The sequence below is a fragment of the Bombus affinis genome, chromosome 4 (genome assembly GCF_024516045.1).
Source record: "Bombus affinis isolate iyBomAffi1 chromosome 4, iyBomAffi1.2, whole genome shotgun sequence".
In the NCBI taxonomy this organism is placed as follows: Eukaryota; Metazoa; Arthropoda; class Insecta; order Hymenoptera; family Apidae; genus Bombus; species Bombus affinis.
The window spans coordinates 7,394,600-7,420,774 of record NC_066347.1 but is presented as its reverse complement, the minus strand read 5'-3'; the positions used below and the strand labels follow the sequence as shown (position 1 = coordinate 7,420,774).

General features: G+C 38.7%; 1 protein-coding gene and 1 long non-coding RNA gene across 3 annotated transcripts in view; both read right to left on the bottom strand.

Annotated features, from left to right (window-relative positions):
• Window positions 1-51: 51 nt before the first annotated feature.
• Window positions 52-16,432, bottom strand: LOC126915871 (uncharacterized). Its single transcript, XR_007710372.1, has 2 exons — window positions 1,100-16,432; window positions 52-684 (listed from the first exon to the last, which is right to left on the bottom strand). It is a non-coding gene; the product is annotated as an uncharacterized LOC126915871 (long non-coding RNA).
• Window positions 16,433-18,983: 2,551 nt separating this feature from the next.
• LOC126915821 (ankyrin repeat and SAM domain-containing protein 1A-like) overlaps window positions 18,984-26,175 on the bottom strand; it is a 75,184-nt gene continuing 67,992 nt past the window's right edge. Inside the window, exons 15-18 of one of the 2 annotated variants that reach the window (XM_050720874.1) lie at window positions 24,503-24,814; window positions 23,317-23,475; window positions 22,809-22,946; window positions 18,984-22,410 (exon numbers count right to left, since the gene is read on the bottom strand). In XM_050720874.1, coding sequence (XP_050576831.1) covers window positions 21,808-22,410; window positions 22,809-22,946; window positions 23,317-23,475; window positions 24,503-24,814 — 1,212 coding nt within the window. In that variant the 3' untranslated portion in view covers window positions 18,984-21,807. The remainder of the gene's footprint in view (window positions 22,411-22,808; window positions 22,947-23,316; window positions 23,476-24,502; window positions 24,815-26,175) is intronic. The other variant, XM_050720875.1, reaches the window with a different exon arrangement.

Below are 26,175 nucleotides of genomic sequence, written 5' to 3'. Positions count from 1 at the left end.
ATGGCATGGAATTTTATCGATGGATGAAGATTTGGGATTATGTAATTAGACTTAGATTCTATTTCTTTAATTAAATTCAACAAAGTATGGATTTGCATAAACATCCGCAGTCTGATTATCATATACAATAAACCATTTCTTTAAAACAGTATCGTATTCCACGATCGTTATTAGAAAAAGGTGCTTCGCTCTATTGTATCAATTTTCCCCCTCATCCGAAGATCCCTGAGCCGAAGTGTTAAAAGGAGATTAAAGATCGAGGAATTACACGATGGAAGCCACGGACCATCGAATGGTGGAAAGAAAGGCCGACGTGAGAACCGACCGTGGGTTTCTGACGGCATCGATTTCAACTCGACAGAACGACGCACGTGACTAGAAGTGGCCAGGAACCCCTTCGACGTCCACGTTCACGAGCTCTCTCTCGTTCCTCTTTGGATTTTCGTGCATCCTACGGCGGTTCTGCGCAACGCTCGCCAAGTCAAGCGTTCCACGCACAATAGAAGCGGCTTAAACGCCGGTAATTATATTTGCGGCCGAGTGTCGAACGGATGGTTCAGGTTCTTGCTGAAACGTAGGTTGGGGTTTGTACTGCTGCGGTAGCTTGTTCGTACGATCTCGTGTAGGTTGAAGTTTAAAGGAGATGATTGGTGGACCTGTAGTTTCATTGCAGTAGAGGTTAACCTGTAAGTTTAACAAAATTGTTAAAAGTGCACCTGATATGTCAGGTGAATCTGTAGATTTGTCTCGAGATTTCGATCTTTTTTCGATTTATTGATTTGATATTTTATCTGATATTTTCTTTTATCAATATCAGCATTGTTTTTCCGTTCAAATCCCTTATTCGTGGAAACGTAATTGATATAAGGAAAACAAATATCTTCCAAAGTTAAACGTGAATTAATTTGAAGTAATAATCGAACATATGATATAGCTACGATACATATCAAACGTAATTTATTTAAACTAAAGGCAATATCCATATCAAATTGATATACATATCTTCATAAAGATTGTTCGATTTTTATAAGAATTATGTGTTATTACCGTTTCTTTCTTCCAATTCCATCTAAACTACTGTACTCTCGTGATCATCTACCTTGTGTCACAATCCAAACGTGATGCTTATCTTCATACATCGACATTCATCATCTTCCGCTTTTACCTCCGACAAACTTAACCCACCATAAAAGTTAACCACTCCTTTAAAAAACCCGTATGAATATCCAAAACAAGCAAAAGATCGACTAGTCTCTTCCGTAGCTCGTGCACACGCGAGTAGCGTCAACCCGCGCGTCCTCCCACTCGTTCTCGCGAGTACCACAGAAACTTCCGGGAGTTCCATGCCGTCAAAGGAGTACGTCACATTGCTTTACGACGCGCACGATACACGCGTGTCGGTCGTGTCGAGCATAAGTGGCGCGTATAGCAGGCGTGCGTACACAGCCGGTACAAGTTGTACACATTGTGAACGCTTGTACCGCGGTGCAATTGCTGGCTCGATAGGAAGGGGAACGCACCCCCGCCTCGTTATTAATGGCAATACAAATCTCGAGAGTCATCGAGCGCTCTTCAATCTGAATGCCTTCTGCTCGTGACGTCACGCGCGCGAGCCCGCGCGGCTTTTCTCTTTTCTTCGTTACCTCTGCACCCTGCACACCACCCTCCCTGTGATTTCACCCTCCCGTCCCGTCTTCTCTCCTTTTCCAAACCACCGACGCCCCCGAACGCGCTCTACGTCGTCGTCGTTCTTTCTCGCCAGAAGTTTGTTGTGTTTTTATTCCCGTTGAATGAGTCAATCGCTTCGGCCTTTGCATCCGGCGACATAAGCACGCGTGGCCCCAATGGGAAAGCACTCGAGCTTCATGGCACACATATATACACGAAACAGAGAAGGAAATAGACGAACGAGTCCTGGGGTGGGGCCTTCAATTAACTTTCCTGATTACATCTCGTGCCCACATGTGGTGGCACTTTTGAAGTCTCTCGCGTCGCGTGCGCCCGTCCAAATTGTTTAATTGCGTCGCATTACCTTTTTCCCTTTCTTCCTTCCTTTCTTTCTTTCTTTCGGTCTTTTAAGAGGTATACATGGGATCCCTGTTAACCGTCGGCTGTCGCTGGTTGGTTCTTTTTCCCCGTGAAAGGGATACAGGAGGATCGAGGGTGAAAAGTTCCGACGATCCAACGCGCTTAACCGGTGCTCCATGCTTTTCTGATAGAGTAGGTCAGGACTCAGTCTCTTTTTTCTCCTCTCTAACCCTTTGCTGATTTCTTGCTGCTGTTTCCGGATGCCGCTCCGTGCTGTTTGGCAAGAAGCTTCTAAGCTTGGTGAAACTTGGTACGAGTAACAGCACTAGGTGCTGTATGTGTTGGTTGGAAAAGGACTGCAAATTAAGCATTGCGTCAATATAACGTTGGCCCTTGATGGGTTAATATTCTAATTTTCAGTGATTTTTCAAACTTTAAGAAACTGATCTTTCAAATTTAAGAAACTTCCCAATTTTCAGAAGAAGTATATGTAAAATTGCCTTCAGTACACGTGTCCTTTTCTACGCTAAACATTTCTTTAACCACATCTCTGTCAAAATTCTAAAATCTAAGGCACAAAAGCGTGTTTCTCTGAAGCTTCGAAAATCACGATTACATGTATCATCGGCTACCTAACATCACCATTCTCGGCTACCGAGAAAATCGCAAGCTCGTATAACCAAACCTTCGTCTCCCGTATTCCAAGTACGAAGTAGCTATCGAAATGAATAGTTGGTAAAATAATTCAAGATTCCAGGTTAATTTCACGGGCGAATTGGATCCGATGATTCGCGGGCAATAAAGAGGGCACGATTTCCCGATATATAAGGGTTTCCCTTCGGTCGGCCAAACACCGTTGGTCCTCTCTGTTACCCGTGAATCGAATGATAATGAGATTGTTTGACGGTGTTGGTCGATGGGCCGGTTGGTCACCGCCTGGAGCGATCCTCCGTCAGAGCAGCGAACGTGTGCACGTGCGGGTATTCGAATGTATGAACACCTTGGTGGAGGGCATCGTGGCCTCACACAGAAGCGCGACTCGAAACTATGGTATCCAGCGCGCGGTGTATAATGCGAGCCAGCAGTGCATTGGGCGTCAATAATGAGATGCAGGAAGTGCGGGTGAGCTTCTCTAGGGAGAAGCCGTGGACGTTTGGTAGCTACCAGAGAGACAGAGAACGGAATGGATGGAAGCGAGAAATAGAGAGAATTAGGCGTAGAGAGGGCTGGATGGGAGGTTAGGCTGAGGAAGACCGATGGATGGACAGATGGATAGATGGATAGGCAGATAGACGGAAGATGGAAGGAGACGGATACTGAGGGAAATGTTGAAGAAGGATAGGGAAATAGGGTGAGCGAGCGAGGTAGAGAGAAATGCAGGTTGCAAGCACGGCTGTATGGTAGGTACCCTCTTGCCCGAGGGCGAGGACTTGGGCGAGGGCGAGGCCGAGGGTCGAGGGCACTGATATCCGCCCGAATGACTGCCACGTAATCACCGGCTAATTATCCGATAGATACCCGGGAGCTCTGCCCCGATGCCCGGCGTCAGCCACAGCCGTGCTCTCGTGTGCCCGTACGGATCGAGAGACGGAGTACAGGGCTGCCAAAGGGAGGCGAAGCGAGGAACGGGTGCAAAGCGGAGAGGAATACTGCCAATATGGCGAATATCGCCGGATTCCATGGAACGAGCAGTTCTCGTCTCGCTCTGTCACTCGATTCCTCTGTCGAGCTTTGTCATTCGTATATGGCCTCTTCTGGTATCCATCTTTCTCTATTATGTTCTCTCTATGCCTGATATTCTACCTGTTTCCGTCTATCGTTCGACAGCGTTCCTGGTATCAATCCCAATGGCGAATGTCAATATCGAGGATGCTATATAACGACGACGACTCGGTTACGTCTAGCTGCGTCTCTTCAACGCTGCTGATAGTTTGAGTACTTTTTGGGGGCGTTTGACCGATTTCGAGAGTTATTTGATCGTTCGCGTGGATATGTGGAGCGATGATTGAGATATTTTTCTCAATGACACGAAAATGTTATACATTTGGAAGAGAATGGAAAAAAAAGACTCATCGTAGAAATTGAAAATGAGTTTGAAGAAACTTAAAAAAAATACAATTTAAAATAGTACCAAAGCAAGCAGGACAAGAATTTGGAGGTTTTATCGAAAAGTAACGAAATCTTTAGGTCTTGGAAAAACGACAAAAAATTCCTCAACATTCAAATTTTCATCGTTCTACAGGAAACATTTGAAACAGAGAAATCTATTCAGTAATCCTTTTATAATAATTGCCACGTCCAATATTGTTACACACTTAATCGCGTTCTGCAGGATCATTACCTAATAGCGTTTAATATGGCAGAGACCCAGACCATCGGAAAGTATATAACAACATATAGCGAAATTATTTGTCGATCGCTGACCGCGAAATCACGTGTGATTTTACACCCGCCCAGCATGAGCTAATTGAAATTCTCGTGTTTGGGATAAACACGATGCTGTGTATAGTATTCGACGATGAATTTAGCATCACCGCAACGTTCCATCCAACTCCCTGGAGTTCGATTAATGACCTTATTTCAGGTAATCGGGTAATTATGTTTCTGGTAATAATGATACACGTAATTAACTTCCTGCTTTCCTCAAGTATGTTTTCTGTCTGTGTTCTTTTTTACTTTGTTAATTGTAGCTACAATGAAACCTCCTTCTTTAATTCAAACGTCCTATCTAACAATCAGAAACTGAAAATAAAAAGAATTTTACCATTCCCTCTCATGTTTCATGTTTATTCTTCATCATTCAATTATAAATATTTAATCATTGCTATATCGCAACAGCCTGTATACTATAACTTTACTCAAATATAAAAAAGCACAAGACACAAAGAGCTGCAAGTATCTCAACGTATCTTGAAAAATGAAAGAATATTAAATAGAATATTTTAACTAACTGAAACACCACAGAAATCAGTTTACAATTAACTCGAAAGAAAAGTTCCAAATTCATCTCATCTAAAACCATCCAGAAAATGAATTTTCCAAATTCTATTACTCCATAACGTCGCCAAACGATAACCTCCATCTCGCTTATATAAATGATGCATCCCATCGTGGCTCCATATAACCACCTCATCTACGAAACTTCATCCCATTCTATGTATATAGTTTGCTCTGCGACCTCGATTCGGGGCGGTTAAAAGTCAGCGGCAGTTCGACGTACGCGGTATTCCATGTGCATCGTGAAGAAGCGAGGGTCCATGGAATAATTAGTTAACGGTATACAACAACGGGGACGCATCGACCCGTATGCTGTCCCAAATCGAAGATAACATCTAGATCCCGCTTCGCGTAAGCCTGACTGACGTTTCTGTGCGGGCCTGAGTCCTTCTGTCCTCGTCATCGAGTGGTCTCACCCAAAGAACCCATCCTGCGGAGGGTATTTTCTCGTCGAACGCCCCGTTATAACCCTCCTTTTCTTCCGAAAAATCTTTGCCACCGCTCTTTTCCCCTTGCGTCACCCGTTGCATCAGCACAGGAAAAACACAATTCGCCTCGTTTTTCGGCCACGTGGCCCCGCGACAATGCGGAGACGCAGATTCATCACGGCGACACGTAACAGATCTGGCCACGCACCGTTCGTCCGGAGTTTGTACAAGCATTTGTCACGCTTCGGTGAAACTAGGCCCCCCGCGGGCTGAACATCGTAAAAGATACAGGGTAAGAGAATCGTAGATAGGAGGAGAGATATTTTGGAAAGGCAAGATTTAATTGGCGTTTAATCGATGGCTGGTTAATAATGGAGTTGTTGTGCCCTTCAAAATGATAAATTTTAGGTTTGTTAATTATACAAGTAGTTGGATATGCCAGTGACTGTGTTTTTGGAGGAGTCTTCAAGACGGAAGGGTGTTTCGAGAGGGTAAAATTTGATACTAGATAATTGATACTAAATTAATATACTCGAGGTAATTTATTAATAATCAAGATAATGCTAATACAAGATCAATGAAATTGAGCATCTAACTATTTATTAACTAAGAAATATTTACACGGTTTCGGTACACATTGTACCGTTTCAAGATTATCGTTTTATTATCGATCGATATACAATAGTTCAAATGTCAATATAAAATTGAAAAGGTTACATATTTTTAACGCTATAACTAGAGCGATAAATATGATCGATATAAAATGATGAATTCGTCCTTTTTTCTCCTAGTATTTTATATTTCTACGTATCCTTCGTTCTGATTTCCTTCCTATTTTTTATTAGCAATCAAAGTTCGAGAATATCTACAGATGCCAAGGAAGATACATTTTTATCCAATTTCCCTGTTTCGTAAGCAGCGGTCCCAAATTCTCGCAAACAAAAAATAGTAATAGATATTTAAGGAGCGTTGCCAGCGGCATCGAGAACGATCCTGGGCAAACATCGTCGCAGCCATCATGTGGTAGGTCCTCGGGCAGTGCAATAGTGAGATAAACAGATGTTTCTGTAGAGATACTTTGGCTCGCCCGTAGGGAAACAGGGCACGTATCATTGTAGGATGCTCTAGGCATATAAAGACAATTTAATGGGTCTATCTCCGTGGTGGTCGACGTTCAAGTTTTCTTCCCACAATGTTGACGCGCTGAACACGTAGGAACGAGCGCCACGTGTGTAATAATAATTACGCAGGTATACAATAGGTTAAAATTGTATTCAACCTACCAACAACGTATTATTATGTTTCTTTATCTCGTTAGTATATTGCTGTCTTTGTTCATAATTGCTTTTACGATTTATTTTACTCATTGAAGCGAACTTGAAGTTTAAATGAAAGAATGAAAACAACATCATAATTTTACGAAATGAAATTACATAGAATATACACGGTTCAAAACAATTAGACAATTCTTACTGAACAAAAATTGAACATAACACTTGGATACATCAATGTATAAATGAAAAGAACATTCTACAAGCTTCATAGATCGACAGTATCGTCTGTATGGTATTGTAATAAAGATTGGCTTTAAGACATTTATTAGAAAGAAATTTACAAACACAAGAGTCAAATCTAAAAATCAAAATGGCACAGAAGATGATCTTATAACTGTTACGAACAAAACACGACTCAACTTCATTTTGGCATTTCTTTCCTCTTGTAGCCCTTTACGTAATCTTACACCTGGCATCAACAACTCCTAATTTCCCTGTCCAACCAATTTCTCCGTTCACCCTAATTTCCTTCAGCCGATCACTATCCTCGTGTCCAGATCTAGGGGATCGCTTAACTGTCGCGCGCACCCTTATCGCACGGTCGGATTCGTCGAAAGGAAGAAGAGAATATCGGCAGGACGAAGCAGGACGAAGCAGGACGAAGACAGTAGCAGAGCAAAGTCCTTCCGACCCCCGATAGAAAAATACGGCTGGTCGTTCGGGTGAAGTATTTCAATGAATATGAAAGTGACGGCCGCGTAATCCGGGCCAAATTTATCTGACCTCCTGGATATATACCCCTCGCGTTGACCCGGGTCCACGGAAACGCCCAGCCCTCCTCTCAGGCCAGATAACGTATCGAGGCTCGCGCCATCGCCGAGGCGGCCATTCGTTTTAACCGTACGCCCGCGTATATTACGCCTTGCCACGCGTCGATTGATATACAACCCATTCGTAATGACCCTTACGGTTCATCGAGAGAAACAAGCACGCCGGACGCGTTAATTAATTCGCGCCGCTCCACGACTCGTTTGCTCTTCGACTTCCTCTTACGGGTACTTGCGTCTGCGATCATGAATAATGAAACGCGGATGCTGTAAGTAAAACAATGGGATTCCTATCTGAATATCGATTGTGAATTTTCAAATGCTTTTTTGAAACGATTGCTTCTGAAAGACGCGATCTCTGGTAACCTTTCTATAATTTTCAAGTATCTTCTCTAAATACGTTGAAGTGAACTTCAAGCGACCCGTAAATCACCCAGGGTGATGTTCACAGATCTGGAAATACCTGCTCTAGCTTTCACCCTCTAACTATTATTTTTGATAATATGACGATCGCCAGCAGTTTCTTAATTATCAATGCCATGTATCCTCTGTAGACGTATCATCCCCAGTAGATTTTTAATTTCCAATCAAAAGCGTATGAAATCATTTGTAACGTATCCACGTGTATAATAAATCTCCTATAGTTCAACGCTAAAATACAACTCTCACCACGACAACTTTACTAATTGCCAAAACCACGATGAAACCCTCGAACGCTACAAACGTCGCAATAAAAGAAAGAAAGTAACGGAACCGTTCTTACCACGCACGTAGAACGTCGATATGATTGATGGACCGATGACGCACCAACGTGCCCACGAACAAATTGGATCGTTCCTAAAGAAAAAAGGGCACGAACATTGCGAACGACGACGCATAGGGTAGAAGGTGGTACAATTTGTCGAAGAAACGCGCCTGTCGACAGCCGTGTTCACATTTCCTTTCTCTCTCTTCCTCCTTCTTCCTCTTACAAAAGTCGATGATTTTACTATTGCCAGGCACGTCGTTTCGTCATCCCCCACGAATCCAGGATTTTTCGGGATTCTCTCTCGTCCTTTCTCCACCTTCGTTGTTTCTAGGCGAGGGTGTCGCGTCATTGTTTACAGGCACCTGTATGTACGTACATATATAACAATGTCACGCACACACCACGCTCTCGTTTATTTCTTTTGTTCCGCGTCGCAGCGAGGGGTTCCGATCGGCGACCCAGCCTGCTTTCGACAATCGAGCGGACGTGCCAGATCAGAACGATAAACGCGCGAGACGTATCAAAATCCGGTAGACCGAAACCGTACCGCGGCTGATACTCCTATGAAAGAGGTCAAGAGAACCAAAAAAGAAAAAATAGATACGAACCTCCCAGTTCTCTTTTGTCGAATGATTCCAATGCCGCGGATGAGGGCTTAACGTAATGGCGGGTCCTGGTTGCGAGAGGCATTGAGTCGAGGGTGTTCTTGATCAGTGAAGGTATTTGATCTTTTTCTTATTCTTCTTCTGGATTGGCGAAGTAGGTTGGGTTAGAAAGATATTGCGATACAAAAATGCAACTTTCTGTTTGATCATTGGCTTCTCAAAGTTTTTTGCGATAGGGTTATATAATTAGGTATTTAAATTAGAAACAGTGTAATTATTGAAAATTACAAGTTGTACGTTTGGCTGATCCGTAGATTGATGTATTTTTCTGTACTTATCGTAAAGTGACTTTGTGCAATCAATATGGAAGTAAAGTTAGAAGAATTGAGTGATACGTCAAAGTATCTAGATGCTTAGAAATTTTTGACTCAATGTTATGAAATAATAGGTTGAGTACTAAACTACTGAATACTAATAAAGACATTTTTATTTGTTCCATTTACCAACATAGTAAAAACCCTCCATATAGTAGAATATAAATAGTATTCAAAATCGCAACTAATTTAAAGAATCATCCCCAATCAAGTATTCGTGTCTTGTTGTCAAAACCAAACAAAAAAAAAAAACTTTCACGTTATCGTCGTTTCAGTTGATTCCTTTGGCGAGTACTTCCTAGAAGATAGAAACTATGGAAGGAATTAGGGAGAAGAGGAACTATGAAGTAACAATCGGTGCGATGGCTAGCAATTTTAACGACGAAACTTGCTCCGAGCTTTCCATTATTTTACCGCGTTTCACCGTGTACGATTGCCTGGCTTGTTTGGGAAGATAATAACAAGCCCGGCGGATCGTCGTATAACAATTTACTGGCTAATCGAAAAACTTTGTTAAGATTGAAACTTGCTTAATTAGCATCTTTAGCGGACTGGATGCTTATCTTGTGGCCACCGTGCAATCATAGACCGGAACACCGAACTGAAGAAATTATACAACGTGCAGAGTATTTGCGGTCTCGCTATCGATTCGACTTGCCAGACTAACTATTTGATACCCGATACCAACGACCTTTTATTTTCCTGGATCTGGTTACTTCTACGTTAAAGACTGCTGACGATACAATGTGAACTTACTTCTGTTGTGATATGTTTGTCGTTAAGAGACTTGCATATCAAGTTTGACAATAATATTTTCAATTTGCTTCAATACTTTGTGTGCCAGCACAGGATATATATTCTCAAGAATATGTAAAATGATTCGTGAAAAAATCAGGACACTCATCTAATAATACATATAATGAGGATCATTGAAGTAACAGATAATTGGTTGTTTAAATACTTACGCATGTGAATGTTTCGTAAGATCAATAGCAGATGTTCAAAACATAAAAAGTAGTTGATGTACAACTATAAGTTAATAATAACAAGCAATGGGTAAATATAATGTAAATAAATCGGTAATAAGAAAATATCAGAATTGAAATGATTTAACGTGCGAGATTATTTATTCAAGAACGATTTTTGCTTGGAAACAAAACTTTACTCCTGGTCGTAGATTTTCTCGAATTAAAAACCATTTAAATCGTGCTCATCCATTTTACGCAAAACCATTTTTATGCAAGTCATAGCTTGATTTGTCGCGAGCAATTGCAATTCATTACCATCGCTTGATATTCAAGAGTTGGGTCGATTGGACTTTTAATTGTAATGTTACCATGAATTATTTTCCAAGAATTACAATTCATTAAGAAAGAATCGATGTAACCGATTGATTCGAGTAACCAATGGGATAGAATTAAACCAACAGTATAATTTTTTCTATGTAAATTTGTTCGATCACCTCTAATATTTCCTTTGTTAGTACATTCCAAATTTTTATTGAATTTATTAGTTAAAAATGTTTATACTGATTTAATTTTATTAGCTACATAGGAACTTTTGAAGAAACTGATACTGAATTTCTTAATACGTTTACTGGTTCAAGTTGGAATATACTTACCGTCACAATGTGCAAGATATCGATATTAAATAATAATTTAATAATAATTGAAGCATTGAAGAACAAAACAGAGATGGGTGATTGAAGGAATGACACACAGTTCTCCCGTAAATTATCCGTTTTATTCCTTCAAGGCGTTATATATATAGATATCCAGGGAATAATCTCTGTCTCATATATATATCATTCTAATAAACATGAACAATAATAAATATAATGTGTCCAAGAACGTAGGAAGTTTTTTTTTTTCTTGCGTCTAATCAGGCTGCTCGGTACAAAATAGCGCGTTTATATTATGGCATTCTCGGCAAATAGCTTCCGTACAAGTACTCTTTTGATTTCAAAAGACACTGATCATTCACCACTACCCTTCTTCTTTTCAATTTGTACGTTCTCTTGCACAGTCGTCACGCACCTCGAGCATTTATCCTCGTCGTCCACGCGTTTCAAATTTCTTTCCAACCGCAGAAATCTCAAGAAGGAAGGACACAAAAGGAAACCTTTCCTTTTAAAATTCTCCTTCTTCCATCGCATCATTTTGAAACAAAAAAAAAAAAAAAAAAGAAAAGAAAGAACCAAGAAAGGTATCGACGACGAGAGAGAAAAACTCGTGGCGCGCGATTCATCAGCAAATACATCTATCTCTTTTATTATCACTACGAGTCATCCTCTCGAATTTCACGACGATCAAGCGCAGTCCCATATTTTTTCTTGTCTTCTCTCTTTTTCATTCATTTTTTTCAACAATTTTTTTCTTTGTTCTGTTTTTGTTTTGTCCATAGTGCGAGGGAGAAAGGGACAGAGTAACGCGGGGAAAATTGATAGTAACGTCTCCGAAATAGTAATTCGTTCGCGTCGCTCAACAGTGGCATTGTTTCGAAATCGACAGCCATGCGAACGCGTGTAGAAGGGAGAAAAAGGATCCATCGAATAGCTGGACCGGAATACATAGTCGAACTGCCTTTCGTTTTTCGAGAATCGTTCCGTCGGTTGAACCGTGAAAAAATTCGAATATCCACGGATTCCGGTTCTCCGTCTACCGAAACGTTCGAAAGTGGTTGTCTTTCATATACGCCCTCGTTTATAAGCATAAGAACACACTTGCAGTAAAATCCACGATACTTACAAAACACAGAAAAAGTTACTTAAATCTTTAAAAGTTATCATCTTTGAAATCTTAGATTGCGTACAGAATCCAGCACGTTCGATGTTTAATATTTAATAGGAATGTGTATACATAATATAATAGCTTTTTCTATACACATTGTCTCAGCAAATTTCCTTTTCAATTAGAGAATAAATTATTCTGTATGCAAAAAGGAGTAATGTTTTTTCATTCGATGCTTAGTTTCCGAGAAAATCGAGTTCGAAAATTGAAGTGCACGCGATCCTTGACCCGATATGGCTGTCCATGATGTCTCAACGAATCTTATCTCAAAGTCGATTTTCTCGAAATCGACCCCTCGAGCGAACAAAATTTTGCTTTACATCCTCAACTTATTTTTATTTTAAGAATCACTTTCTTATTCTTGTTGAGTCGCAAGTTCGCCAAGTGCATATATACTCGACATTTTCAAATCTGATTTTCTCGAAAACAACGAATACAAAATTTGAATCAACGAACTGGAAAACAAATACAAGTCTTTTATATGAGACCAATGAATGTCGTGATACTTTTGAACGAGAGTGTACATATACGAATATGGTTCGATGAAATTGAAATTGAATTGCGTGACGTGTGAACAATTATGCGATTATATAATAGATATACAGAAAGACGTGTCAGAATTGAAAAGTGTCTCGAGTAGTAGAGGCGCTAAACGAGTTTGTGGATTGGATCGGTAACTAGAATAAAAGGTACAGCACAGTATACAAAGTAGCGAGGACAATCGTTTACAATCGATTCGTGAGGTAATAGGGAAACGCTGCCACGCGTATGTATCAATCCTTAATTGGTAATTACACTTAATATCTACTGAAAGTAACGTTTATTAAAACGAAGGTACATAGTACGAAAAATTCAAAGTAACATTAAAATTCGAATATCGCATCGATATCAAATTGAAAACGTATACTTTATCGACCCAACCTAATTTAATTTAATATAAATTGTATTTGTTTCGATATTAATTCTCAATTGAAAGAACGTTAAAGAAGCTCGTACGAAATCTTTGATTTAACGCAATTTTATTGCATCGCGTGGCGATACGAAGTTTCATTCGATCGTCGCAATATCTACAACCATATTTAATAGATATTTTGTGCATATATTATATCATTGACACGTTGACTGCCACGTCATTTCACAGTTAATCGCTACATCTATCGTATGCTACACAAATTTCAATTTTTACACTTATATTTTCATATAATTCTTTGGTACAATGTATATAAGACTACGTAATCGTACCATGATTTACCAAACAATTTCTCAATTGCTTTAAATACATCGATCTTCTGGATATATTTTATTGATATTTAATTCGACGAGACAGTCAACGCGACAAATATATTTTGTGCAAAGTAAAGATCGAATCTCTCGATGAAGGCTAATCACAATAAGAGAAGAAATTGCAAGAACTAGGGGAGAAATATCGACGCAAAAAGAGTTAAAGAGTACAATATCTATAGATCGAACGATCCATGATCGTTCTTTCGACAACCTTTCGTTTTCATGTCTGTCCTATTTCATCGCCAATAATTCTACCGTTACACACATCTAAACTCTACTATGTCTTTATTTTACACACTCTCGTTATCCGGTTATATGTACAGACATCGTTCGAAATGCTCATTTCTGTTATTCTGCTATGAAAGTGAAACGCAAGGACATTCAGAAACTCGATTGGAAGATGAAAATTCTCTGAAGATAGGGATCCTATGAATACAAAGTCCATCAGAAGCTGCTAGAACAACGAGCACGCGAAATGCGTTACGAAAATGGCGATCAAAATTGACCTTGATCATCGTATCGTTGCAAGTGTCATATTTTATTTTATAGCTTATTAATTATTTATTGATTATTCTATAATGAATTTACATTATATGGATCGATCAGAAAGTCGAAATGAACGCAGTTTGATTCCTGTTATCATAAAATAATAATGCAATCTGAAGAGTGTATTTGAGTTAAAATTATTATTTCAGAAATGGAGGAACTTGGATAACCATCGACATGTTATCGCAAGAATGGTTAGTGGATTTTAATCAAGCGATCCATCAAAGTTTCTACCAATGACGATCGATTACATCGCTGATTCTATCAACGTATTTCGGTAATGACGACAACGTTGATTCTACGAATAATGGTCAATATACCATTAACTCTACCGACAATAATAGATGCGATGTTGGTTCTACCAACGATGGTTAATACATCGTAGATTCTACTGATGAATTCCAATGAGAGATGCAATATCGATATCATCAATGATGATCGATGGTAATATTTGTTCGTTCTATAGATAACGATGGACGCATCGTCGACTCTACCAATGACGATCAATACATCACTCGTTCTATCAATGATGATGGATGCAATGTTGATTCTACAAATGGCGATGGTTGCAGCCATTAATTCTATCGATAATTATGAATGCAACGCTGATCTTACCAATAATGATCGATGTATCATTGATTCCACCGATAATGATGAATGTAACGTAGATTCTATCAATGGCGATCGATGCAACGTTAATTTTACCAATAACGATGTTGATAATGATGTTGTTATAGCGACCAGTCAATAGACACTTCCAAAAATAAAGCTCAGAATTTTTAATTGGATAATCAAAAATCGAAAGATGCTTATGCTGCTACCGAACAACGTTACTATGGGAACGAAGATAATTATGCATTCGTAAAAGCATTGAACACAGAAGTTTCGATGCATTGGTGACTTCGAAATATTAAAAGTATTACATGCTACGGTCAATAAACGGAAGAGAAGCGTTCAAGAATCAAAGATTCAAGTTTCATTCGACGATTTTCTGCAACAATAAACAGGATCACGTTAAAAAGTGGCCAATCGCATAATATCTTCGAAATCTTGAAAATAGAAGCACGAATCTTACGAGTACGCTTTGTTAATCGTGCGAAGAAAATATTTAAATTGCAGTGTGCACAGAGCAAGATTTGAAGAATTTCATTCGAGCCTTTAGTATGATAACTATACAAGGATTCTAGGAAAGATATGGAAGCTTTCACCGGAATCAGTTCACGAGTTGATCTAATGAAAAAGTTATTATATGTATAGTTGAAAGATCTCATGAAAGACACAAAAGCGTTTATAAATTCTATTCTAAAGTACTTATTTTTACATTGGGAGTGAAATATCATTGGTAGAAAGGAAGACAATAAATATAGGAAAGTGTATCTGCGTATTCAAGCTTATATATATATACCTATATATATATGTATATGTAAATTATTGTTATAATTATTATATAATTACTACTAAATTCATGATACGACTAAAAAATAAATATAACAATATCTTCCCTTTCCTGTCAACAAATCCTAAATATCCATTTCGAAAATAGACATACTATTGACTAAAACTTCATTCAAACATTAATTTCAAAGATAATACGATACATGCTCGACTAAAGCTTCATTCAAAAATTCATTTCAAAAATAATACAATACATAATTGGCTAAAACTTCATTCGAAAGCTCATTTCAAAGATAATACATGATTGAATAAAATTTCATTCAAAATTCCAATCGTATTACGTTACAACTATTTACAATATTCGAACCTATTATTAACTAGCTAAAGGTTCCTAAATAAGATCTAAGCTCGCTTATTTAACAAAATCATTGTAATAATAATTATTATGCGATCGATAGACTAGCGAAATAATGTGGCGGATATTATAAATTCGAAGCGCCATGACGTTCGCATAATTAACGCAAGGAGGAGGGTGTTAACGAGACGTTTCAAGGCTCATGTTTTTCTCGCGTGAAACCTCCAAGCTGAGGCGAATCGCGCAGATTCACCTCGCAAATTGATGCGATTTGAGATAAGCGCCACGTTAATGACATCGCGTTTTCGCGTGCTTAATCAACGCGATCCTGCTCGACACACGTGTGTTCTCTCACGCTCGAAACTCTGTATTAAGGTGAAAAATGCGAACACCTTCCTCTATGGGAGTAATTCAACATATGCAAAAGTTAAGTGATGGATAAGTAAGATGAGTTATATGGACTGAGTGATAAACAGGATCGAACGATTTTTGGGCATATGGTATTTGCTTTAATTTAATGAAAATCGTGATGATTTCGTTGGAATTTTTATTTAAGCGACATCTAAGTAAGTAATTTAATTATCCACTTATTTTGACAAAATAATTATCGAACCCTTTAATGTTGAATGTAAAAGGATTGTCATATGGAAAGTATCGTTTGTATTGTATTTATGAAATTTAAATAGATTAAAATAGGATGTAATCGAAGTAGGTACTTTAGTGTGAAAAAGATTAACTAATGCGTCTTATTTCTGCTTTTGTTAGTTGTCACATGTCTCGTAAAATTAGGCATCAATACAAACAACATAGAATGATTAAACTGTTATTAAGAAACAAACATGCAGACCTAAACTGATTAAACGTTCTAACAAATACTATACGCTTCTAAATAGTTTCATCCTTTCGATCACCCTGTATGTATTATTACGTGGTTTATAAAAGTCAAGAGAAAAGGACGTAAAGTATATTTAGCTCGACTATCTTAACATCTTCTTGACAACACTATCGTTATATTTTTTGGAGCGTAAATTCGATAAAAGATACCGAAGCGATTAATCAATGCATCACCTTGCGTATCGTTTGAAGTTTTTAAACATAAGCAAAATGTGTAGAAATTTCAAATTCTTCAAGTTCAGAATTCATATTGCGAAGATGTTTAAATCAAATAAGTATTATACCTATGAGTAAGAGGTAGTCAGACGAATGACAAATTTAGTGTATTTACAGAATCTCGACGAATATTGGATTACTTTATTTGTGCCTTGAAATACGTTCTGAGAGTTTCTGACTAGGTAATCGATATGTACACTCTGTGCTCTCAATATTTGTATTGCACTTTATTGCTAATTTATAAAACTATCGTTAAATGTCCCTGTGAAATATCTTTGCAATGAATCATTCTGAGATCCTTCAAGATTTTGCCGATTGATTTTCAAATTTCAGTCGACTATTCGAACGATCTTTGATAATAAACAGATACCAAGTTGTGATATTAAATTTTTCACAGCTTCAACAATTTGTTCACGTCTAAAAACTTCGAACGGTGTAAATCGCAAGAACCCATCCCGCGGAAAGCCCGTAGGATGCCAAGGCGTAGGTCAATCAAACGGAAGTGAGCGGCAGAAACAACAAAAGTTCACAGGAATAATCAGTATGTCACTTTAATCACACATAGTCGTCTAATGTACAATTAGAAAATTGCTTCGACTGTCTCTTTGGTATCGTTGATTCACTGAACTGATTCACGGTGATCGCTGTAGCACGCTCTAGTTTTACCATACACCTATGTACACGTACACCTGATACCTGAAATTCGATCTAAATAATCGACACGACGAAATCATCGTCGTACCACGTCATTCACGAGAAAGAAAGTCGACCTAAAAATTCCTCTCTCGACAGCTGTGTCTAATATTTCCTTTTATTTTTCCTGAAATACTATTAATAGTTTACGAGCAAATACATATCGTCTCCCCTTCTCAATTAATCATTTACTTTTTTTTCTCTCCTGTTTTTCTCTCCCGTTTTTATCGTTTCTTGGTCCGTGAATGAGTTTTCTTCGCGCGATTGGCATGAGTCTGAGTTCCTTAAAAAAAACTCATTGCCGATACCACTCGTCCTATGTATAGTCGTATATAGTGTATACAGCTAACGTTTACTCGTTTAATGTTTTATTATTGTTTTTTTGTTTTTTTAATATATATATATATAAATACTTAAAAGTTTACGCTATGATAGATGCCTCTTTCGTAGGAGATTGCCGGTCCGTCCTCTGCGCAAGAAGGAAATAAATTATCTCGTGCGACTATCTATTGCATTCGTGTTCACGGCGGAACGGAACGAAGGATTCCCCTTTGAACACGTGTGGATAGGTTAAATTTACAGTATAGCAAAAAACAAGATAGCTACCAAGTGTTCGATGTATGTTATGTACACCTTGTCGAACGCGCGTATGCGTCCGTCGGAATTTTGTCTCTTCAGCTGACACCAGGCCGGTCTAACTTCGGAATCCCGAAGTTACATCGACGTTGGGTTTATTGAATACAAATGGGGCTCCATTGTTGGCACTTGAAAGATTGCATCGGCTACAAACTGTATTGTTCGTTGATGGACGAAATGAGTGTTGTTTCAAGTCGCGAGTCATGTGATTGTGCGATGAAGAACATTCTTGACGAGAAATTTGAGATGTATGTAGTGATTCGTGTAAAGTTAAGAGTGGACTGGTCTTTTTTTGTGTCTTTTTGAATCAGTAAATGGTTGTTACTTCTACGATCTGATAAATGCATAACAAAGTGTTTAAGACACTTTTCGTTGGCAAATACGATATCGAACGTTTGAGCGTATATTACGAGGAATCCATAGGAACAACAGAAAGAGAATTCTGTGTAAAATGTTTTAAATGGCATCGTGTAGAAAATAATCTTCCATGTTACTTTATACGAATCACTCTACGCAATTTCTATATAAAAAAAAAAAAAAAAAAAAGAAAGCAAGGAAAATCTTACGAAAGTACAAATCTACGAAAGGACATTTTGGTACGCTTGTCGATAAAGATACTTCGTTAAAATGTTCGAAACGCGTAGTACGTACGTTTTACTCATAAACGTCAAAACTTGGTCGAGAAACACTCTATTGATCGATAATACGACTATCAACTACGTAGCATTCAAATTTTCCTGTATTAATACTGCACTCTAACGCAGTACTACGTTTTCGTCAACTATTCCGTTGCAATTTACGACTCTACAAAATTTATTGATTTCGTTATCAAATAATAGTGCCATCGATAATAGTCTAAGTACGTACATATTATTTTTTCCTTCTTTCGTTTCATTTATGTATTTTTTTTTTTTTTTTTTTTTTACATAACCATATTATCCAAACAATTATCAATTATCCAATCTTAGTATCCGACTTACCGCTCATTTTATTACAATCGAACAACACTAATAACCAAAGCCAACACGAGTAACCCCTCTGATCGATTTCATATCGACTTTTTTCCAATAATGCTTCTTCCCGAGATTTCCTCGAATTTATCGACACACACATCGACGAAGCATGCTCTCTATTTCGATTTTCTACAATTCTACAATAGCTGCGCTATAGTTCGCGAATGTACGAACTTACGAAAAGTGGAGCAACCACCTAATTTTACTCCACGTTGAAATTACTGTATCACGTCGTCTGCGGAGCTCGTTCACCTCTATCGCAACACCTTAAACGCTTAATCCTGCACGTATATATGTGTGTATATATGTATATATATATATACATGCAGGATTAAACGTTAATATATATACATATACATTATGAATAGAGCTAACTATCATTTTAAATGTGATGAATACAAAGTGTGCGTATAGCCACGTGTTTATGGTGGTGTGTTATTTGGCAGTTTCTCGTGTTCCACTTGTCTGTGACCGTGTATAATATATTCTCTTCGTATCACCCTAAAATGCATTTCACTCCACTTTGCTCCGTCTCTCTTTGCTCTGCAGCTTAATATCGCGATTAATATCGCCATGTTCTCGTTCGATTAATATCGCGCGTGCTTTATATACAAACATGCAATCTTTGGTTTTCGCTACGAATCAATCTACCCGTTGTGTACACAACCAGACGTCATTTGTTTGACGTCTCGACAATTTTCTCGAGCTACCGCACGCTTTTATCTTTCCCGACTTCCCGGAGACGGTTCGTGACGGGCAATTATACGCTCACGATTTATCACTACGATTCGACAACTACATACGAGGTCAGTTAGGCCTGCTCCGTTTCAGAGACGGAGCCCACATACGTGAGATACTACTTGCTGTTCAATCGATATTAGTACTCTACTATTGACACATCTTTGAATCAATTCGAGTCGTCTTTAGTGCTCAAAGCTGAATTGGTCAGCTACGCTCGAATATGATTGTATTACGTTCCTTACAATCGTAGCAACTTGGAAACTTGAAAATCGACTTATATTAAATGTAGGGTTTTCGAGGGAACTCCGTGGAGTATTTAAATATACAATAGATAGATATTTGGTGCCGTTTCGTGGTATAATATTCGTTTCCTAATCGCGAGGTTCGTCCAATTAGCACTCGATAGATACACGTTAATCCGCACGGAGTGAATTTTCTCTTCGGTTTTCTTTTCGTTTTTCGTCCTCTTCGCCTTTTTTTCTTTTACTTCTCTTTTGTTTTACGATCATTAATACGTGCAATTTATGTTGTTGTGCACATGCATGTGTACATTGTACATACTCTATACGTAAATGCTGAGAAACGTGAAAAATGCGAAACGAAATAAGGACTGTCAGTCTTGGGTGATGAGAACGTCGAAAAAACGGTGGCACCTCGAACGAGGGTGACGATTTCATGGAAGAAACGAATCCATCGTGACGTCAATCAGCCACGGTTCAAAGTGAAAACGATTCAGCCTCTGAGTCTCATCAGTCGATTTTTTTTTTTTTTTTTTAATTTGATTGTACGCGATCAAAATTGAGCATTCGCAAATTTGTCAACTCACCTGTATGTCCTTTCGACATGGGAATGTTTATATGTGTGTAAATGTGCCATTTTTAAATGCAATATAATATTTCATGTGCAGGAGAAATCTTTCAAATGAAACCTTTAAAAAATCATGTCCTTTTGTCAACATTTTTTCTCGGTTTTTCTAGTTCGTTTAAAATTATTTTAGGCGAGACATCGATGTAATGTTAGTCACGCTCTTCCTTATCGACAAAACATCGAGTGTAAGATCTAGAAAACGTCTATTTTGTGACGAAGAGCTTCGTTTTAATCAAATAATACTGTTAACGATATACACGTTCCGTCCAACCAGATACAATGAAACAATCTCAATTCGTTGCTTTGTATCTTCTTTTCCTTTTTTCAATTTTGTCGTTGTATGGACGTGAATAAAATATGTAAAAGATGAGCACATGGTTGTCTTCTAAACGTGTTTCGTCGGTTCGTTAATGCCCTCGATGTAGAAAATCACAGCGTCGCCGTTTCATGGTCGATCAAAAATTTGGCAAAATAATTCGATAATCGTCTCTTACTTACCTGAGCTGTCATCAAACCCCTCTATCATTCACTTCGGAATGACACAACCATTCAAATTGTTGATACCCGTCATAACGTCTGTCTAGAATGCTACTACAAAAATTCGAGAGATAAAAAGACACCGCGAACGCCTAGTCGAGTCCTATTTCGCGTGTGTCATACAATGTCTACGAAGGTTAATCGAATAATTCAAGTATAATCCGACCTCTTAGTCGAATATCAGAGTCTCAATTGGACTTTACGATATTAGTCCCAATGATCTTACAAAATTTCATATAGTATTCTGATGCGAGGATCAATCTGTACGATGATCTGTTTCACATTCGCAATTAACAACCTTCAGTTCTTCATTAAGAGGAACAATCCTCCTAATGTTCCAAAAAAAACTCTAAAACGCTTCTCAAGTTCCTTAAAGTCCACCATACACCCTTATGTCCGTCGTATTAAAGAACAACCCTTTGTATCAAACTCGTGTCTCGAAAGCGACATCCCTACACTTTTCCCACGAGCTAACGGTCAAAGATCGTCAAGCGTTTCGACCTAATCTCACGGACGAACAGTAATGAGTATCGAAATAGTAACGGAGAACCTTATTCTCCTTATAGTTCTTCTGATAGAGCTATAGGTGCCCTGGAGCCTGGCTTCAGGTCTTTCACGCCTATTCCGATGTCATCGACCGGTGCTGGCGCCAATTTCAACTGGTTCCCGTTCACTTTGATGTCGTTCACCGAATGGGACCTACCGTGCGTGACTAGCGGCTTTGCAGTTTGGTTCGTGTTCGTGTTCGAATTCGAGCTGCTCACGGAGTTCGTGCTGGGACTGGTCGCTGAGTTCGAGCTGGAACTATAGTTCACGGTGCCGCTAGAGAAAGAGCTCGAGTTCGAGTTTGCGTCTTGCATCGGATTGGTCATTGTGGACTGCACTATAGGGTTAGGGATGGACGACTTAGAGCGGGGTTTTGGTTTTGGGTTCATTGAATTCACGATGGGGATAGCGGCCGAAGGTTGGTTGTGCGATTCACGGCCGGTGTCCAGCGCAGAATCTGGAGACATTGGCATTTTCGATGCAGATTTCGAGAAAGTCGTCAGTTGATTGGCCGATTGAGATCGCACCGTGTGACTACCGAGTTTGTCACGCAAGGCCATTTGGTAGGCTACCTCGAACGCCTGGCCTAGGGTTAGGATCACCTCCGTTGCTTGGTCCTGAAACACGCATGCCTCGCTTCGTAGATTCTTTTTGGATGAAGGAAAGAGATTTAGGAACAATGGAATTGGTGGATGGAGGCGAATGATTACATTATTCACCTAATCAACGTGGTAAAAGAATGACGTAGAAGACTTTGGAATTAGATGTTCCTGTTGACTCTTAATTTTCCTAGTATCTTATAGCGGTATATTATAGTACATGCTGTTTACTTTTATAAAATTTCCAACTATATACTTGAAAATTACTTAAATACATAATCGATTATTATAATTAATTTATCTGTTGATTTTAGTCAAGATATAAAACTATGAAATCTAATGTTCCTTGAATACCAATTCTCACTATAATAAAGTTCCATATAGATATCTAGAAACAAGAAAGAAAATAGACTTACCATCGTTGGCACGCAGAAAACGTGGCAGAAATGCGTACGGCTGGCGTGGTCCTTGGTGATGTAGGCGAAATGCGTGAGATCATCGGCATCCTGGCAGGCGCAGTGAATGTTGCGAATTTCGTGCTCGCAAATCGGCTCCTATCGATTCCCATCATTCCAAATACAAATGTAGACACGGTAATCGTATTACGGTTCAACGTTAATCCCTTTCAACGCGACACAAATTCCATAAATGCACGAGATTGTCTTCCTTACTTATACCTCGCTGTATTACAGTTTCTCGATTAATCGAAATTCGGTTAACTTCATTTCAAAGAATAATCAATAGAAAGTTACGAAAGTTATTAAGTATTTAAAGAAGAGTTAGAAAGATTAGCTTTAAAAAGTAAAGTCGAAAAAACACGATTATCAATTTGTAATCAAATGATTGACATCAAAATCGTAAGATATTATGCATTATAAAGGATTAACGTTCGAAGTCTTTTCTTTCGTTTTAAAAATATCTTACATTGGTCACCGTGTTGAGGAACCGCACGCCACGAAAAGAAATCGCCAAAGTAATGTCAGGGGTGACTCTTGGTTCGCGACACGTTTTCTTTAGCTTCTGTATCGACTTCTTTGTTGATTCGGTACCACGTAACTCCTTCACCACGGTGGAACCCAGATACTGTACGATTATAGAACAGAAAGAAGAACGTATGTCTAGAACCGCAAATATTTAAAAGCTGCTTCCTTTAAAACGTCGCTTAACTTCAAAATCTCTGACTGCGTTCACCATTTTTCAACATTTATTATTTACCAATATCTTTTATGTTTACGAATCATAGAATTACTTAGAAAAGTGTTACTAATAACTTAAACAGCGTCAGCTTGTTACGTAATATTGCAACTTCGTATATCGAAGGAAATAGAAATCTATTACGCTGGACAACATGATTCCTCGAAGGAAGAAAGCGTTAGATGCTCGTTCATTGTGTTGGGAGTTACGCCATGCAAGATAATGCTCTGAATGAAATGTTAGTTACACCCACGCGGTAATTATGGTAATAGCCTTCACCTTGAGGCGTTGTCAAGAGTATCTGACTGACATCACACGACGCACTCGTTATTCAAGAACCGTGCAATGCGTTTGAACGAGAGGATAGAATTATGGAGTCCAATTACTATACCAACATGACGTGTTCTCGTTTTCATAGCTATTATGATTTCTTTTTTGTCCAATATCGTGGAAAGCGCAATTGTATAAACAGATTTTTGAATGAAAATGAATTTGAATCGTGACAGTCACTTTTATGATTAAAGTCCATATAAAAACTAATGTAAAATTATTCTCCACTCCAAAATCTTAACAAGACCAAAAAGCAATTAATCAAATACAAACAATCAACCAAGAATTCCAATATTTCCGATACACTAATACAAAGAAACTCGTTCGAAATTTTAATAAAAAAGAAAAGAAAAAAACAGATCCTTATGATACATTTACGTAATAAATAGCCGAAAGAATAAACAATCGATAGAAACTATGAATAGATCCACTATGTAGATCCACATTAAGAAACATTTGGCTCTCTGTAAAGAATAGTTCTATTCATGATAGACGTAGCAAGGGTATGTAAAATACTTAGTAAGATGCCAAAGAAAAAGAGAAAAAGCAGAAGAAGGGAATGGAACACGGAAGCAATTAGACTTACGTTGGCGACGTACGTGACGCAGCCGGTGACTAGAGCTTTTGGCTGGTGCCTCCACTGCGTCTTCAGGGTGGACGGAACGCCGAGCAGCAGCTCCGACGGTGCCCTGATCTCGAGTTGTTCCGGTGCCGAGATCGCCCCATTATGCGAACTGGGTCGCTGGGGTGGCTGCGGGGCCGGCCTGTTTTTGCGGTGCCTTAATGTGCTCGTGCCGGTCGAATTCGTTCCGGTTATCGACGTACCGCCATTACCCTCCGTCGTTGTTTCCGGCAGCTTCTCCCGTATCTCCTCTTTCAGCTGCTGTATGTTCGTCTTCTGCGGGAAACGATATGCCGTGGAGTTTTTGAGCAACGAAAGTCTCTTCGTTCGTGATCTTATATAAGTCCGCTGATTGTACCTGTTTTTCCTTTCATTTTTGTTTTTTAATATTTCGGTGGTGTAATACGGAAGACTGTGTTAGGAATTTTTTATAGGAATATTTAATAAAGACGGCTAGAATACTGCGAATGTCTATGTATCTGCGAGAAATTTAAATGTACAAATACGTACAGGGAAAAATATTGAATGTTTCTCAGGATATTGGTGATTGAAGTTTTTATTAGCATTGAGGTGGAAAGATCTTAAGAGCAAGTAATCTTCAATGAATCTCAACGTTGTTATTATACTGTAAAAATTGAAAAATTTCAAGCAGATTCAAAGCTAATGATTCGAAAACCTATAACAATATAAATGAAGTATGTATGCATGTTTCACCGGGATTGTAGTAAAAAACGAATTTAGATCTGATGGAAGGGACCGGCGTTTTATCAGTAACGTCAATATTAACCCCATAGAACACGAGTACATTCCATTAATTTTCACCGAACGTAAAACCTTCCAATAGATTTATTTGAACGAACGAACGGACGACCGAGGCAAATACCTTTTTACATTCCGACGTCGCGTTCCCGGCCGCGTTACAAGCAAATTTCCGATACGTCAGCGGGCCAAAAATAAAAATGGACATGCCGGTGCGAAAAAAATTTTCGCGCAGCGTTACAAAAGCCGCGCACGAAAGCCGGGCTCGCGTTACAGAACGTGCAATTACACCTGTGAAAGCGTCGCGTTTCGAACTCGCCACTCGTCCCATCCCCGGAAAAAAAAATGGGGAGAGAGAAAAAAAGGAAACTTTTTGCAATCTCCGTGAATGAATCGTTTCGCGCCGTTCCGGGAATTACGATCAAACCAGATTCAAACCACACAAGCGTATCGCTCGCTGTTCGGATTACATCTCGCGTATCGTTTGTTACATCTACCTCCCTTGTATAATTTGCCTTCGCAACTCCAAAAAAAGAAACCTAGAAAAAGACCTACAGAAAAGTAGAAACTACAAAAAACTAATACTAACAAACACGTGCATAGAAAAATGAAAAATACAGAGACTTCCTGTTGCCTATAATATAGACAGGAAAACAATTCGGCAACAGTCTTAAAATTTGCACAATGTTTGCATCTGTAGGTTTTCTACTGATGCATTAACATCCTTAGTCTAGTAGCAATTAATAGTAACAAATATTCATGCGTTGCTGGAAGAATAAATTAATACCATGACATAAATATTTGGAAATATACTAAACTTAAAAACCAGCATAAAAATTCACCTCCCACGATGCATTTATTGGAACTTGAATAGTGGG